At 44.2% G+C, this 16,722-nt stretch overlaps 1 protein-coding gene across 4 annotated transcripts in view; it reads right to left on the bottom strand.

Annotated features, from left to right (window-relative positions):
- Sh2d4a (SH2 domain containing 4A) overlaps positions 1 to 16,722 on the bottom strand; it is a 53,811-nt gene that overhangs the window by 11,639 nt on the left and 25,450 nt on the right. For 3 of the 4 annotated variants that reach the window (XM_070016560.1, XM_070016561.1, XM_070016562.1), the window contains exons 5-8: positions 13,064 to 13,144; positions 9,085 to 9,196; positions 7,041 to 7,233; positions 3,356 to 3,486 (exon numbers count right to left, since the gene is read on the bottom strand). In XM_070016560.1, the coding sequence (XP_069872661.1) occupies positions 3,356 to 3,486; positions 7,041 to 7,233; positions 9,085 to 9,196; positions 13,064 to 13,144 (517 nt within the window). The remainder of the gene's footprint in view (positions 1 to 3,355; positions 3,487 to 7,040; positions 7,234 to 9,084; positions 9,197 to 13,063; positions 13,145 to 16,722) is intronic. The other variant, XM_070016563.1, reaches the window with a different exon arrangement.

Below are 16,722 nucleotides of genomic sequence, written 5' to 3'. Positions count from 1 at the left end.
TCCCCAGCCTGAGCTCAGACTCATGGCCACACACTACAAGAGCAGCATGGACCCCTGCAGTGGGCTGCTGTCCTCCTGGCTTTTTAAGGACAGGCTCTCTAAAGAAATTACTGTTGCTTTCACAACAATGAAGATCTATTTTATGCCAGGTGCCAGTGACTCATGCCTGTAATCCTAGCTACTCAGGAATCTGAGATCTGAGGATCAATGTTCAAAGCCAGATGGGGTAGGAAAGTCCATGAGACCCTTATTTCCAATTAATCACCAGAAAACTGGAAGTGGAGCTGTGGCTCAAAGTGGTAGAGCACTAGCTTGTGGTAAGAGCTCAGGGACAGTGCCCAGGCCCTGAGTTCAAGCCCTACAACCAACAACAACAAAAAACTTATTGGAGTTCCAATTATTCTGTGTGTCTGATGCTGTAACTGTGAGTGATGCTTCATAGTAGGGTTAGGATTATGATAAAGGGACAGCTGCTTAGTCCTAATATGCCATACCAGAAATACCATGTCCATGTCCTGTGCTGAGACCTTCTCCATTCACAGATTTCCTTTCTAAAAACAAGCCTATGAGCCGGGCACTGGTGACTCACATCTGTAATCCTAGCCAATCAGGAAGCTGACATCTAAAGATACCCTTAGATCTGTCTGGAAAAAAGTCTGTCTGGAAAAAAAAAGCCAGAGACTCTTATCTCCAACTAACCAACAAAATGCTAGACCGGAGATGTGGCTCATGTGGTAGGGCACCCACCATAAGTGAAAGATCTGAGGAAAAGCACAAGGCTCCAAGTTTCCTGAGTATGGTGGTACATGTGTGACATTCCAGCACCTGGGAGACTGAGGTAGGAGAATCATGGCTCCAAGGCTATCTGGAGCTCTATGAAAGCCTGCCTCAAAAAATAATTCTATGACATATATTATCATCGCCCACATCCACAGGGAAGAACACACAACTCAGACCTCAGTGATCTGGTCATTGCCTGGATAGTCCAAACAAGCAAGCACTCTGCCACTGAACTCCACCCCCCACCCCCAATCACAGACTACACAGAAACCAACGTAGGGCTTAAAGAAGCCACTACCTTTTCTCAAAATCCAGGAGACTGAGAAGTTATCATGAGCCAGCTAGACAGAGGTGCTTGTTAGTTTAAACACAGCGATGATTAGTGATTACCTGCTTAGAAATCCAACTATCCCCCTTTGCAGCTATAACTATAACAGAAACAAGGGATAGAAGCCACAGAATATTTAAAGATCTCAAAGTTTAACTCTACCATTTAACAGATAAGGGACCTACGACTCAAAGAAGAGAACAACAATGGCTTAGTCAAGTTCACTCCACTAGTTAGTTTAAGGAATCGATCTTGTATCAGCGAACTACCATCAGCCATTGACCCCCGCTGATACCATGGGCAGAAGGGTACCCAGGACCCTTGTCGGAGTCAGCAGGAAACTCCACTTTTTCCACCCACCCCAGGGCAATGAGTTCGTGGTGGTGAGTTATCCCACGGCGTGTACTGGGGCAGTGAACGCTGATAGCCTTTTAAGCAGGCTCAGGAAGGCAGCTCGTAGAGAAACCTTTGAAAAGCTTCTTTGTGGAAATCATTTGAAAGACTCTCTGGGGGCAGCACCGATAAAAGGCAGCTTTTATTCTTTCTGCCTTCCCAGTGGATTAGCACCACTTCCAGGGGATTAGCACCACTTCCCAGTGGATTAGCACCACTTCCAGGGGATTAGCACCACTTCCCAGGGGATCAGCACCACTTCCAGGGGATTAGCAACACTTCCCAGGGGATTAACACCACTTCCCAGGGGATTAGCACCACTTCCTAGTGGATTAGCACCACTTCCCAGGGGATTATCACCACTTCCCAGGAGATTAGCACCACTTCCCAGTGGATTAGCACCACTTCCTAGTGGATTAGCATCACTTCCTAGTGGATTAGCATCACTTCCCAGGGGATTAGCACCACTTCCCAGTGGATTAGCACCACTTCCCAGTGGATTAGCATCACTTCCCAGGGGATTAGCACCACTTCCCAGTGGATTAGCACCACTTCCTAGTGGATTAGCACCACTTCCAGGGGATTAGCACCACTTCCCAGTGGATTAGCACCACTTCCAGGGGATTAGCACCACTTCCCAGGGGATTAGCACCACTTCCTAGTGGATTAGCACCACTTCCCAGGGGATTATCACCACTTCCCAGGAGATTAGCACCACTTCCCAGTGGATTAGCACCACTTCCTAGTGGATTAGCATCACTTCCTAGTGGATTAGCATCACTTCCCAGGGGATTAGCACCACTTCCCAGTGGATTAGCACCACTTCCTAGTGGATTAGCACCACTTCCTAGTGGATTAGCACCACTTCCCAGGGGATTAGCACCACTTCCTGGTGGATTAGCACCACTTCCCAGATTAGAACCACTTCTCAGGGGATTAGCACCACTTCCCAGGGGATTAGCACCACTTCCTGGTGGATTAGCTCCACTTCCCAGATTAGAACCACTTCTCAGGGGATTAGCACCACTTCCCAGTGGATTAGCACCACTACCTAGTGAATTAGCACCACTTCCCAGGGGATTAGCACCACTTCCCAGGAGATTAGCACCACTTCCTGGTGGATTAGCACCACTTCCCAGATTAGAACCACTTCTCAGGGGATTAGCACCACTTCCCAGTGGATTAGCACCACTACCTAGTGAATTAGCACCACTTCCCAGGGGATTAGCACCACTTCTTGGTGGATTAGCACCACTTCCCAGATTAGAACCACTTCTCAGGGGATTAGCACCACTTCCCAGTGGATTAGCACCACTACCTAGTGAATTAGCACCACTTCCCAGGGGATTAGCACCACTTCCTGGTGGATTAGCACCACTTCCCAGGGGATTAGCACCACTTCCCAGGGGATTAGCACCACTTCCTAATGGATTAGCACCACTTCCCAGGGGATTAGCACCACTTCCCAGTGGATTAGCACCACTTTCCAGTGGATTAGCACCACTTCCCAGGGGATTAACACCACTTCCTAATGGATTAGCACCACTTCCCAGGGGATTAACACCACTTCCCAGTGGATTAACACCACTCCCTAGTGGATTAGCACCACTTCCCAGGGGATTAGCACCACTTCCCAGGGGATTAGCACCACTTCCTAATGGATTAGCACCACTTCCCAGGGGATTAACACCACTTCCCAGTGGATTAACACCACTCCCTAGTGGATTAGCACCACTTCCCAGGGGATTAGCACCACTTTCCAGTGGATTAGCACCACTTCCCAGGGGTTTAGCACCACTTCCCAGGGGATTAGCACCACTTCCCAGGGGATTAGCACACTTCCTCAGCTCTCACCGTGGAACCAGGGGGCAATCGTGTCAGAGCTCTTCTGGAAGCCAGCTCGGAGAGGGAGCTGCTCCTCTTTAAACCATCGGATGATGTCTGCCTGGGCAGAGGTGGGAACCATCCTGGTCACTCCTGGATTTCTGTTAGGTGAGATACAGTTGTATAGTTAGAGTTAATGCCTTTGAAAATAATAACCTCAAAAAAGAATGAGTATATATCTCTACTTATCTATTATATACTACCCACTTATCTATCACCAATCTACTTATATATTCATCCATCTCTAGAATCCGGGTATTTGTCTACTAATCTCTTTATACACTAGCTATTTATCTACTTAACTATCTTTCTCTAGAAACACACTTTCTACTTAATATTCTATCTATTTGTCTATCTCTCTAATACTCCACACATATAGTCTTTCTCTCTCTCCCTCTCCCTCTCCCTCTCTCTCTCTCTCTCTCTCTCTCTCCCACCTGCATCATTGCATCTAACCATCTAACCAATGGAGGAGTGAGAACATTCAAGAAAAATGATTGTACATACAGAGAGACCATTGTTCTTGTCATTATCCCCTAAACAGTACAGTAGAATAGCTATTTGCATAACACTTAACATTACAGCAAGTGTCACATGTCATCTAGAGATGATTTAAAGTACAAGAGAGGAAGTGCATACATTATTTTACATAAAGGACCTGAGCATCTTCAGCTCCTGGTATCTGCAGGGGGTCCTGCAACCAATTCCCACAGATACTGAGGGATGATGATGTACACACATGTATACACACATTCATGTACACACGTGCTCACATGCATGAGTGCATTTACATGTACAACACATGTGCACATGCAATTATACACACATACACATTTATATGTGTGTATACATATACAAATGCATACTCATACACACATACATACACATCCACAGAGAAGGAAGTATATAGATCTAGTTCCATGAGCTGAGCTTAGGGGAGTTTGAATTCCCCTACCATACTGCACTATACAATTCCTCAAAGACAATTAGAAGAAAGAACATTAATCTGTCGCTTGTGCTTCTGGCCTTAAGGACTCCGAAGTAGAAACCACTGCTGTATACATATATAGATTCATTTTCATGGGAATTAGAAGATCTATTAACTGCCAATTAAAAATCTGAAAAAGCATACCTTAAACACGTCACCCCAGCACTATTTTCCTGGATGGTACATATTTGAAAACAACAGAAACCCTAAATGAGGAAATAAATTGGTTTCCTAGCATGTCAAGTTAATTTGATTTGTTCTTCTTTCTCTGTCTTCAGTCTTCCCTGACTTGCTTTGTTCTCCCTGACACTTTGGAAAGGTTTGGTTCTACCAAAAGATAATGTCAGGGGCTGGGAAGGTGGCTCAGTGGTAGAGCGCTTGCCTTGCATGCTTGAGGCCCTGGGTTCGATTCCTCAGCACCGCATAAGCAAAAAGAAAAAAGCCGGAAGTGGCGCTGTGCCTCAAGTGGTAGAGCGCTAGACTTAAGCTGAAGAGCTGAGGGCAGCGCCCAGGCCCAGAGTTCAGGCCCCATGACTGGAACCACCCAAAAAAACAAAAACCAAAAGATAATGTCAGAAATATAAAGTAACAAGGAAGAAGACTGAAGGCCTGAAAGAAAAAGCAATAGAATAATTCTACAATAAAGTGACAGGCCAAACTTAAGTTCTAGGCTGGAGTGAACTTCACTACAAAAAGCAAGTCTGCAATGCAGTGAACATATTTCAGCTCCTTCCCAAATAGTCCACTGTGTGTGCAGAATTCAGTTCAAAGCCAACATACTGGACACTGCTACCTCACACCGGTAGCCTGTAATGCTAACTACTGTGGAGGCTGAGATCCAAAGATCATGGTTCAAAGCCAACCCAGGCAGACAAATCTGTGAGATGTTTTTCTCTAACTAACCAGAAAAAAAAAAGCCAAAAGTAAAGGTATGGCTCAAATGGTAGAACAACAGCCTTGAGAGAAAAACCCAAGCAACAAGAACATGAGGCTCTGAGTTCAAACCCAATACAGACAGACCAAAAAAAATCCCAAAACACACTAATAGAGAGGTGGGATGAACTACTGGAATATCTTATAATGTACATTAATGCTATGACATAGGCTAACATGAACTAGTCATGACTATATGTCCACATGCATACATGTGGATATGTGATCCCTTGTGATTTTCGAGCATTTTGGAAAAGATACCCTCTAATATTTGACTTCCCCTGGAAGCAGACAGCTTTTTCATAGACATTCAATTGTACTAGCTTCCAAATTAGGTTCTTTTCCTCTCAATGATCCTTAGGGATGAAGCAAAAATCTCCAAAGACAGAGTGAGTGTCTGTCTTCTCCTCGGCTGGCTCCTGGCTGACCTCTGTCATGGCTGTTTAAGATCCCAAGCCTCACCCCATCCAGTCTGACACACCAGAAGTACTTCATGCCGCCTCCTCTTCATCTGGAAAAACTGAGCCCAGAACAGCTCACAACAGATGCTGCCTTGCCCAGAAAGAAAACATCATGCCCTCAACGGTCCCTCCCTAGTGCGTGGTCCATGGGTGTTGAGCTCTTTGTGTAAATATGGACTCTTTCTTTCAGCCGGGCAAGCAGCCATCATGACTGAAGAAAGGCCCACCCTCAAGTCTCCTCCTTGTTTAAAGAAAAAAGAATTTGGATGCTGGTTGTTCATGCCTGTGATCTTGGCCACTGTAAATGAGGATCAAGGGTCAATACCAGTATGGGCAGAAAAGTTCCTGCAACTCTTATCTCCAACTAACCAGCAAAAAGCTGGAAGTAGAGGCATGGCTCAAGTGGTAGCGTGCCAGCCTTGACTGAAAAAGCTAAAGAACAGACCCTTAATTCCAGCCCTGGTATTGGAGGTGGGGAAAGGCATTGGCAGTAACTACTGACTCAAAGCAGTCAGATTTTTGTTTTTCATTCCCCAAATTCCTAACAAAGAAGTAGTTTCAGGTTTTACTTCAGAAAGCAAGGATATTCATAGCTCTGTTCAATCAGTACCTGACTTCACACATTCTCTCTCTAAATATTCCAGGGTCAGGAGTTGTGGCTCAATGGTAGAGCTCTTGCCTACCATGCATTATTCCTGGATTTGATCCCTAGCTCCACTTACTAATAGACAAGAGAATATCAAAAATACTTTTATTCAGTGAACATGAGGAATGGGTTCCTGCTGAGGTAGTACTGTATTTTTCTGGTACATTCCAACACACATTGTTCTTCCTAATTCTGCCACAGCCTAGGAGGCAAAGGTACCATCTTCACCAGAGAAAGAGTTTGTTCACAAAAAGGAGTGTGTCCCATTTCCCAAAATATCAACCGGGCTGTTTATTTATCTCAGAATGACCACGGCAATCACACCTGGGCTCCCACAGCCTAGCATGATGACCCACAGCTGTACACCTAGCTACTTGGAAAGGAGATTGGGAAGATCGCAGCTCAAATCCAGCCCAGGCAAGATGTTAGGGAGACTAGGGAGACATCCCCCAACCCCCACAATCAAACAAAAAGCCAGGTATGGTGGCAGACACACGTAATCCCCCTATCTATATAGGAGGCTGACGTAGGAGGATCGGGGTCTGAGGCCACCTGCACCTCTGGGTCCCTTGATATGTGTCTTTACCCCACATCTAAATGCAGTGGTGTGTGGCTGTGGCTTCTTACCCAGGTAGTTTCTGTGGGCACCCCGCCGGGGGTAGGAACTGGGGCTTGGGTGGAAGGGGCGGTCTTCGGGGCTTCTGGGGACCACTCTGCAGCCCCTCACCGCTTCTTCCCCTCTGGGATAACCTCTTGTAGTCCTCCCTCGCTTGTTTAGCCAGGGAGCGTCTCTTCTCATCAGCTGCTTTGGATTTTCGCACTAGAAAAACAACAGGGTGTGAAAAAGACCCCCTGGAGACGCAGTCCTCAGCACGCCATGACAGTGCGCATGGCATCTGTCATCCGAGGGTGGGAATGGACCATCTATCCATCTATGCCTGTGATCAGATCTCAGGGCTCATTCTCCACACTGTCTGCATTTAGGAACTCAGGACCTTCAGAGAGGGAGTGCGAAGAAAGAGGGGGAGGAAGGGAGGTGACCCAAGCGAAGTTGGCAAGGGTAAGCGTGGAACCTCAGGCTGCGTGAGGATTGGAATTAGCATAAAAGGCACGTGTCCCGTCCCCTCCCAAACCCACATTCAGGACACAGTATGCTTTGAGTCATTAGCCATGACCAGAAAAGCAGGTGCTGTGTGACTGAGACCAGGAAAAAGGGAGAAGGCAATCAAAGAGATCCCAGGAGCTAAACCAAATCAGAACTGGTATGACAGACAAAAAGTAAAGAGATGCTATCCAAGCACGTTCTAGAAGTATAGAACAAGTTAATACATGTAAAAGTATCCCACAGCTGCCTTTAACAGTATTTTTTATGGTGGCTGGGGAGACTTGTTTCATTTTACAATGTGAAAAAACCACTAATACAGAATGTAAATGTAATTTTCACAGAGTATATTTTCAGTCCAGGCATTATTGGTCAAATCCTGTCGTGTTTGACTTCAAAGAGGTCTCCAGATGATTTTATTATACTAGGATTTCAGTACCTAGCACAGAAGGTTATGGATTGGTTCTTGTAAATATTTTCACTTCCCCACAAAATTATCATTTTAATAGCATTTGCCATAATGGGACTGCAGAAAAATTTCAGATTGTGAACATTCTGTAAATACTGCCAGTCCTGCACTCTTGTTCAACCTGTCTCAAGGGATAAGCTAGAAGTGTAGCTTTTGTCTGTGTCTAATGGAACCTTCATTCTTTCTCCAACTGAATTCTAGCATCCTTGAGCATCCTACACTTGGGGTGGCTGACATTGGTTTGTTCTCCGGTAGCGTTCTCTCTGCAGAGCTAGCTCAGAAGGGGGTGGAGGTTTGCTCAGAGCCACAGAAAGGATGCTTACACATGCAGGCAGTCAGGTTCACAAAGACACCTGTATGCAAACGTCACCATGTCCTGCAACTACTGCAGGGTTTCAGTGAAGAATAGAACTATTAGCTAGCCACATGTTGTTAATGCCTATAATCCTACCTACTCAGGAAGCTGAGATTTGGAGGATCAAAGCTCTAAGTCAGTCTGGGCAGAAAAGTCCTTTGAGATTACATCTACAATTTACCAGCAAAATACAAAACTGAAGGTGTGGCTCAAGAGGTAGAGTGCCAGGTATGAGTTAGAGCACCAGGCTCTGAGTTCAAGCCCTTTTACTAGAAAAGAAGGGACATGCACTGTTGAACATTAGGGGAAAACAAAACAGGGCAGAAAACACAAATAAATAGTCTTAAATCTCACCTCTAAGAAAACTAATGTTGACAGGTTAATAATCTTCCAGCTCTTTTCCTTCATAACTTACTTTCAGATAGTGATATTTTTATACTCATCTTTAACTTATTTTTCTTCTCTAAGCCAAAAAGACATATTCTAAAGGCCCTGAACACTCTCCTAAAGCATGTGTCTCAGAGTTACATCCACACTATTCCTTCATGTACAGGGGTCGCCATTTTCATGATATAAACTGAGAAGAAATCTATTCAAAAGCACTTGGCCCAAAACTAACAGTTAACTTAGTGAATCTAGTGTTATGTTGCCTCTCTAGACACCTGTAAGTGCTTTCAGGACGCATCATCAAGTGAACTGAGAGCTGAGAGGCGGGAAGCTGGGAACAAGGCCTCTGCATACTCACAAGATGCCTGCCACTCCGAATCTTCTTTCCAGCTCGTACAAATCTGCTTGGCTTTCTCTTCCTCTACTTGTTTGATTTCTTCATCTGGTTTTTTCTTCAAGGGTTCTTTCTTCTGTGTTAAAGAAGAGAGAGACACAGAGAGAAGAGAGAGAGAGAGAGAGAGAGAGAGAGAGAGAGAGAGAGAGAGAGAGAAGCATTGGTGATCGATCCATTCAACAATTTTCTGGAAGGACTAGGGCATAAAACCTGCCTGACTTTTGTGTTGTTGTTTGTTTTTAGTGACTCTACATAGTGGGGCTTCCCTGTGCTGTTGCCATACACATATCATGTGATTTGCTCTAGCCTACTAGAAGAGGATTGGGTACAAGCCACACCTGAATCCCATGGCTGCCCAGCTGTGGAACTCTAGGACCCATTCCTGAGAGTGAAGGGGTTAGAGGTCTTTCACAGGGTTATAGCGAGGGCTACATTTCAAAGTGCCAGGCAGAGTGCAGATGACGAGTATAGCTTCAGTAAACAGATCTCTCACCCAGACAGAACACTTAACCACCCTAAATAGCCTTCCGGAAGTCAACACACTGCTCAACACAGCGTAAACACTACTTAACGGGGTAGAGAAGCAGTGGGGGCTGTGCGTGGCGTCTAACCAAGGCCTAAAACTGTGGCATCACAGCTGGTTCAGAAAGGAACGTTGTTGCTTAAGGAAAAAAGAAAAGCATATTTTAAAACTTCCATTCAGCAAGGAAAATGCAAAATAATAGATGTGACGTTTCTTTTAAAAAGGGAATTCAGGCTGGGTGCTGTGGTTCTCACCTGTAATCCTGACTGTACTGGAGTCTGAGATCTGAGGATTGCAATTCGAAGCCAGCCTGGGCAGGAAAGTCCATGAGACTCATATGAATTTCCAAAAAGTCAGAAATAGATCTGTGGCTCAAGTGGTAGAGCACTAACCTTGAACAACAACAACCAAAAATGCTCAGGGACAGTGCCCCGGCCCTGAGTTCAAGCCTCGGGTTCAGCATGTGCACACACACATGCGCACACACATGGAATTAGGGAGTTTAAATTATAGTATAAAAATAAATGGAAAGTATTTACTGTCTTCATGGTTTTAAGTACATCTCATTAAGTAGAATCAAGGGAACTTATTTTAAACTGAAGAGAAAACCTGAATCATTTAGACCTAAAAAGTACAGTGTTTATGTGGATATGGCCTTCTAAGAGTTCCTTGGCAAAGTGAACGTACAACCTGGTAACTAACACAAGCCTTGATAGCAAAGTAATAAACAGACTAAAAGACTAGCCCTATGTCCGTCTTCTTTATTACCAGTGAGCTCCTTCCTTCCTTCCTTCCTTCCTTCCTTTCTTCTTTTCCTTCCTTCTGTCCCACCTCCCTCCCTTCCTTCCTTCCTCTTTCTTTCCCTTTCTTTTCCTGTACAAAGATCAAGACTTTCAGACTCCCTTACTGTGAAATTATTTTGCCACAACTAAAACACAAATCTAAATGCTAAGAAACTTGTTTTTAATCACCATAGAAAGTCATCAGTCACAGTATAATGCAATGATAATTCATAAATTCTGTCCTTCACATACAACAACTTTTTTTTTTTTTTTTTTTTTTTTTGTCGGTCATGGGGCTTGAACTCTGGGCCTGGGCGCTGTCCCTCAGCTCTTCAGCTCAAGGTGAGCGCTCTACCACTTGAGCTACAGCGCCACTTCCGGTTTTCTGGTGGTTTATTGGAGATAGGAGTCTCATGGTCTTTCTTGCCTGGGCTGGCTTTGAACCGCGATCCTCAGATCTCAGCCTCCTGAGTAGCTAGGATTACAGGCGTGAGCCACCAGCGCCCGGCTATATACAACAACTTTTATGTGTACTCTATTTTCCTTACTCTGTTAACCTCTAGAGCTCAGCTCCTTTTGCTAGCAAACACAATGGATTCTAAAAACCAAAGAACAGATGTAGAGTTTGAAATGACTGTTACAATGTACCATCCCTGACTGAATCTGTGCACAGACCTGAAGTACACAGAAGTGCTGGGAGCTATTTCCACATTTAAACAGAAATACTAAAGATGGAGCTCTGTTCCACATGCCACATGTCTTGAAAGTGGCTAAGAAAACATTGCCATAAGATCAAACCAGTATTATCATAGACGCTTGGTGTGAATAAGCTTGGTGTGAATAAGTTTAAAAAGTGAAGGAAAACATTAAGTAAATAATCTCATAGGTAGTAGCTAGATGATAGGCCATGCCATAATGTCTGAGAATGCTGTATTTAGTAAACCTGCCTCTGAGCTCAATGGGGAAGGAGACCAAATGAACAAGCTTCACAGAATAACAGCAAATGAGATCTGGCTCTCATCTCTTGACTTATTCAGAGCAACTAGAAAACCTAAGAAGTCCAGAGCTGTCTCTAAGAGCAGGAAGCCTGATTCATTACCCATGTTTAGCATGGGAAGTTCCATCACCCTTGTTTATAGAAGCATGGCAAGTGATTGGCTCATTCATTCTCACCACTTATCTGCTATCTTGGACCATGTCAAGACAGTTCTTGTCTTCATACCTTGACACCTGCTGTCTCCTGTGTTCCCAACATCCATCCACCTTGTTCACTCATTTCTTCAGGTCTCTGTTCTGTAGGACTTCTCATATCAAGTGGCCCTCTCTGACCACCTGTCTAAAAACGCCACCTCCCATTCTCCTAGCATTCCTTAACTCCCTCATCCTGCTTCATCTCCCGCCATGCACATACGATCACCTGGCTTCCAAGTTCTCATCTGTCCCCCCGCCCCCACTGGCAATAAGTTCCCTGAGAAGGGAAGCTTGATATAATTTGCTCATAAAAAATGTTTGCAATTTCCACCCCAGAACCCAGCACACAGCACGCATTCAAGAAATGATTGTTGAGTGAATACATGGACTGTCCTAGATCACTTAATATAACATAATCTTGGTGGTACAGCTGAAAACTTCCCTTAAGTCCTTCATTGCTCTTGTTTTAGAAACAGGCATGTGTGCATTGTCCCCCAGTACCCAGGAGCCCCTGCTGATATACCATAATTACTTTATATACAATAGAAGAGTCTTTGCATAGAACCTGAATCTCCTCTTACGTATTTTAAATCGTGTAATGCCTAATACAATGGAAATGCTGTCTAACTAATTATTGCACTGTATTATTTAAAGGATAATAAACAAAAAGGCAGTACATGGTCGATATAGATAAAATTCTCCTCCAAATATTTTCAACCAGTGGTTGAATCTAAGTAGATATAGAGGACATACTGTATGGTATCATCAATATGCCTATGTGGACTAGCATTCCAAAACTTCATCACGTGTGACTTCTTGAAGTCTCAAAGCTGTGAGCTGTCCCAGTTTCCATGTGTGTCCCCATGAAGGAGTGAGGGTCTCAGTCCTGAGGATCACATGACCTCTGGGCAGCCTCCTCTTCTTACTATGTTTTCTGCATATCAGAAGATGAGCTTAGCCTGTGGGGACAATGTCACATCTGGATGGGCAGGAGAGCAATCACATGTCTCTAGGGGTCTTGCCTCAATGGACATGGATGTCCAAAGAGGTAGCCTATCTCCAAGGGCCAGACTCACAGAAACAAGCACACAAGCCACACCATCAGAATTCACTAGGGCTACCAAGGTTAGTGTGCCATTTATTGCTCTTCAACATCATTCTTCCCTCAGTGTTCACAGCCCCTTGGGACGTTGCCTGTGTCTTGGCTCTTCAGTGAAAAGTCATCAGATGCATCTTGGCATCTGTTCTTGCCTTGGCATACAAGACATTGCCAACTCGAGATAAATGGGACAAGATGAATAGCTGTGTTTGCAGCTTTCAAGACAGATTTCACATTCTGCTGCCTAATTTCAATTCTGCATGAGACTAATTGACTAATTTGTGAAACATCAGTGGAACTGGCTATACATTTAGCCCCCTGAAGACAAAACGTGAAGTCTTTTTTTACCTGATGAAATCCATATGCCTTCATACGATTGATAGAATCTGCCAACATTTGTTGAATATTTCTTGAAGAACTGGTGGTTGACTAAAAATTAAATGAGACACATTTTTTATAGCATTTAGAGCTGGCATGCAGTTTCAGAAGCCAAGCTGCTGATGCTTCCTCGGTTATGTTCACTAATAGTGCCCAACCCCCACAGCCAAGCTATCCAAGTCTCCTTTTCCAGGGGCCAATTAAAGCTAGCAGCAGACATGTGATGCCTTAACTTCCCAACTCAGTTGGGCATAGGAATGAATTAGTGTCCAAAAGCCAGGAGCTGACAGTTTGGGTGTCTTGTTTCTGTCTGGCCCTGGGATTCCTACATGACTTCTAGACATTAACATTACTTCTTAACTTAAATTTTCTTCTTGATTGTTCTCTACAACTTGTATTAGCTCTGACAAGAGAATTGTCTCAGTCTCTAGCATGTACCTGCATAGTGTCTTGCTCCCCGCCAGGACTAGAGGGACATGCCTGGGAGAACATGCCCTGCCCACTTCCCCAACCTGTGTTACACACTTTCTCCCTCCCTGACCTTATTACCCAGTCACTAAGTTTCTGCTGTTCCCGATGGATTTCTCAGGAAGCAACTGAAGGATCATCTTTGGTCTTGATTCCCGGTGCCATTCCTGCCTGCCACAGCTGACCCCTCAGCTTGGTAGCTCAGCTCCCAACACAGAGACATTTCACTGGCTCTCATCACCCTCTCTCTGGCCTCAGTGCAGAGCCTGAGCAGACGATGCCCTCATGGGCATTTTGCTCTGTGTAGCCGTGGAGAGCCAACCACAAGCACCATTACTGTGACTTACATGTTCTGTGTCTGAGTCCTAAACTTGGTATGTATCAGAAACTGTCAGCAAAAAGGTCTGCTTGGCTATTCAGTGAAGAGTAAGAGGACTCTGTGGGGTCACTACAATGCCAGGTGTAAACCTGTATGGATGGCAGAGACCCTGGCTATCTCAGTTACATTTTTTTACCAGCATCTGAGCAAATGGCTACCCTGCTATACTGCATCTCCCTACAATTAACTGCGCCCAGGCCAATAACGTATTTCAATGGAATATAGGTGGGAACTGGCATTTGTCACTTCCATCTGGACCCTTAAAACCTCCTTCATACATTCCTCTAGGCTACTTCTACCTCCACAAGCTACAAAGGTCACAGTAGCCACTAAGGATAACAGAACCACAAAAATCCTGAGGTCTTCAAGGATTATGTGCTCTGGGTCCTCTGGAACCAGGACACCCACCCTGAACCATTTTAAGAGAAAAATTAACTTCTACTGTGTTTTAACTTACAATATAGTTTTTAAATTTCAGTGGCCTTAGCTGGCCAAACTGTCCCCAATATCCTGGCTTTCTATCATGAATGTTCATCAGCCGGGTGCCGGTGGCTCACGCCTGTAATCCTAGCTACTCAGGAGGCTGAGATCTGAGGATCACGGTTCAAAGCTAGCCCAGGCAGGAAAGTCTGTGAGACTCTTATCTCCAATAAACCACTAGAAAACCGGAAGTGGTGCTCAAGCGGTAGAGCGCTCGCCTTGAGCTGAAGAGCTGAGGGACAGCGACCAGGCCCAGAGTTCAAGCCTCATGACCGACAAAAAAAAAAAAAAAAAAAAAAAAAGAATGTTCATCATACAGGAAGGAGAGGTGGGTTCAAGGAACACTAATTCTACTCATGGTGACCAGCCATGGGTATGGCTACTGTCTGAGTGAGTTCCTAAGTTATTGCTGGTACTTCACATAATGCTTCTGATGGATGGGCAACATGATGCTCCCTTTTCAGATGAGGAAACGGAATCTCAAAGGAGCTGTTGCCATTCTCAGTCTCAGCTAGTTAATGCCATTGTTCATGCCTTTCCCCCCACTGTGTTGACATTAAAGTGATAGGAAAATGAAAATTGGGTTAGGCAATTTCTTAGGCTTATTACCTGGCTCAGTAATGGATCTGTTTCCCAATCACTACTTAACCATATTCTCTTTCACTATATTTTCATTCTATTATGATAAAAGGTCACTTAGCTACTCTGTATCTAAAACAGAACAGTACATTAATAGCTCCTTGACTCATGAACTACTCCAACAGGTTTTGTAAAAGTCTGTTCAGGAGTCCAAGATGAAGCCTATGTTGGTGCATGCCTATAATCCCGGCATTTGGGAAGCTTCGGCAGGAGGACCTTAAGTTGGAAGACAGCCTGGCTACACAGTAAAACCACACATCAGAAAAAAAAATTCTTTCTTCACTGATCTAAGACCTATGAAGTAAGGCATTATTTTGTGGGAGAAAAAAGGATCTGTTTCTTGTATGTTGAAAATTAGGCATCAGGTAACTACCATTCTCTGATATCTCCTTAAGTGTCCTAGCCAAAGCTCCAGATATTCTAGCTACACTCGGGCAATCAGAGGACCTGGGACTATTTCTGTACTTTGGACTTAGAATGTGACCTAAAGGCCCACATACTCAAGGCAGAGCCCTTGAGGTAATGCTAAGTTTTAAGAGGCCAGACCTAGTGGGAGTTCTTTAGGTTATTGCAGTGTGCCCTCAAGACAGATTATAGGACAATGGCCCCTTCTTTGCCTCTTCAGTTGCCTGGCCAGGAGGTTGGTTCTATTCTACCACGTGCTTTTGCTGTGGTCGGACGCCTCATCAGAGGCCTCAAACAACCAGATCAGCTGATCTCCGACAAAATCTCTAAAACTGTGAGTGAAAACGAGTCTTCTCTCTTAAGATGTTGATTATCTCAGAGTTTGGTTACGGAAAGCTCACTAGTACACCCTTGAAACAAGAGATTTCTAAGCCAGGACTTTGTCAGTTGCACCTCACTGTGCTCTGTTTTTGAGCTCTCCAACCATCCCATTTCCTGAATTAGCATTAGGCTAGCAGACATCTGACACAGTGACCTTATTCTGAAAAGTGTTGTCTATTTTGCAAAATATACCCCCATCCCATCTCTTACCAATGAATGTCATACACATCGAGAAAAATTCATGTAGGTTTAATAACCTACATGAATTATTCTATCTCCTAGGACTATACATCTGCTGGGCATACACACGTTGTTTTCTTACCACCTGCTCTCTAAGAATCTTCTTAACTTCCTTCCTCTTATCACCACGTACCTTTTCCTTCACTGGCACTGTGAACACAGGCAGTGTGTTAGCACTTACCAGATGTGATGAGGTATTAATATTCCGAAAACAACCCACAGCTAAGCCCAGTCAAGGTGCCAGACAGTGTGAATTGAAGCAAACCATTGCAGGGTAGGAGGCGACAGACTTCCTCTGTCTTTCACATGTTAAGCTCTGTTTTCAGAACCAAAGTTCACAAGTTGGTTCTTGAGTAGAAGTATTTTAAGATAAAATTGATTTGCTTAACTACCACCTCAGAGCTGAATACTTCTGCCCAAATACTTTACTATGTGTAAGGCAGAGTAGAAATCCTACACAATTTATGTACCATAGGATTTAAATTTATTATAAAAAGAAAACACAATATCTGAGCTTTTCAGGGTGAATCAAGATTTATCATTATCTTAAAATGTTAAATATGAAGAATTTAAGACCTACTTAGAGAAGTTCATTTGAATTTACTTAGATAATTTAAAGATCCACGAACTATACCAA

The sequence above is a fragment of the Dipodomys merriami genome, unplaced genomic scaffold, assembly GCF_024711535.1.
Source record: "Dipodomys merriami isolate MVZ:Mamm:240054 unplaced genomic scaffold, mDipMer1.0.p SCAF_12, whole genome shotgun sequence".
In the NCBI taxonomy this organism is placed as follows: Eukaryota; Metazoa; Chordata; class Mammalia; order Rodentia; family Heteromyidae; genus Dipodomys; species Dipodomys merriami.
The sequence above is the reverse complement of the archived record's forward strand: the minus strand, read 5'-3'. Positions and strand labels throughout refer to the sequence as shown.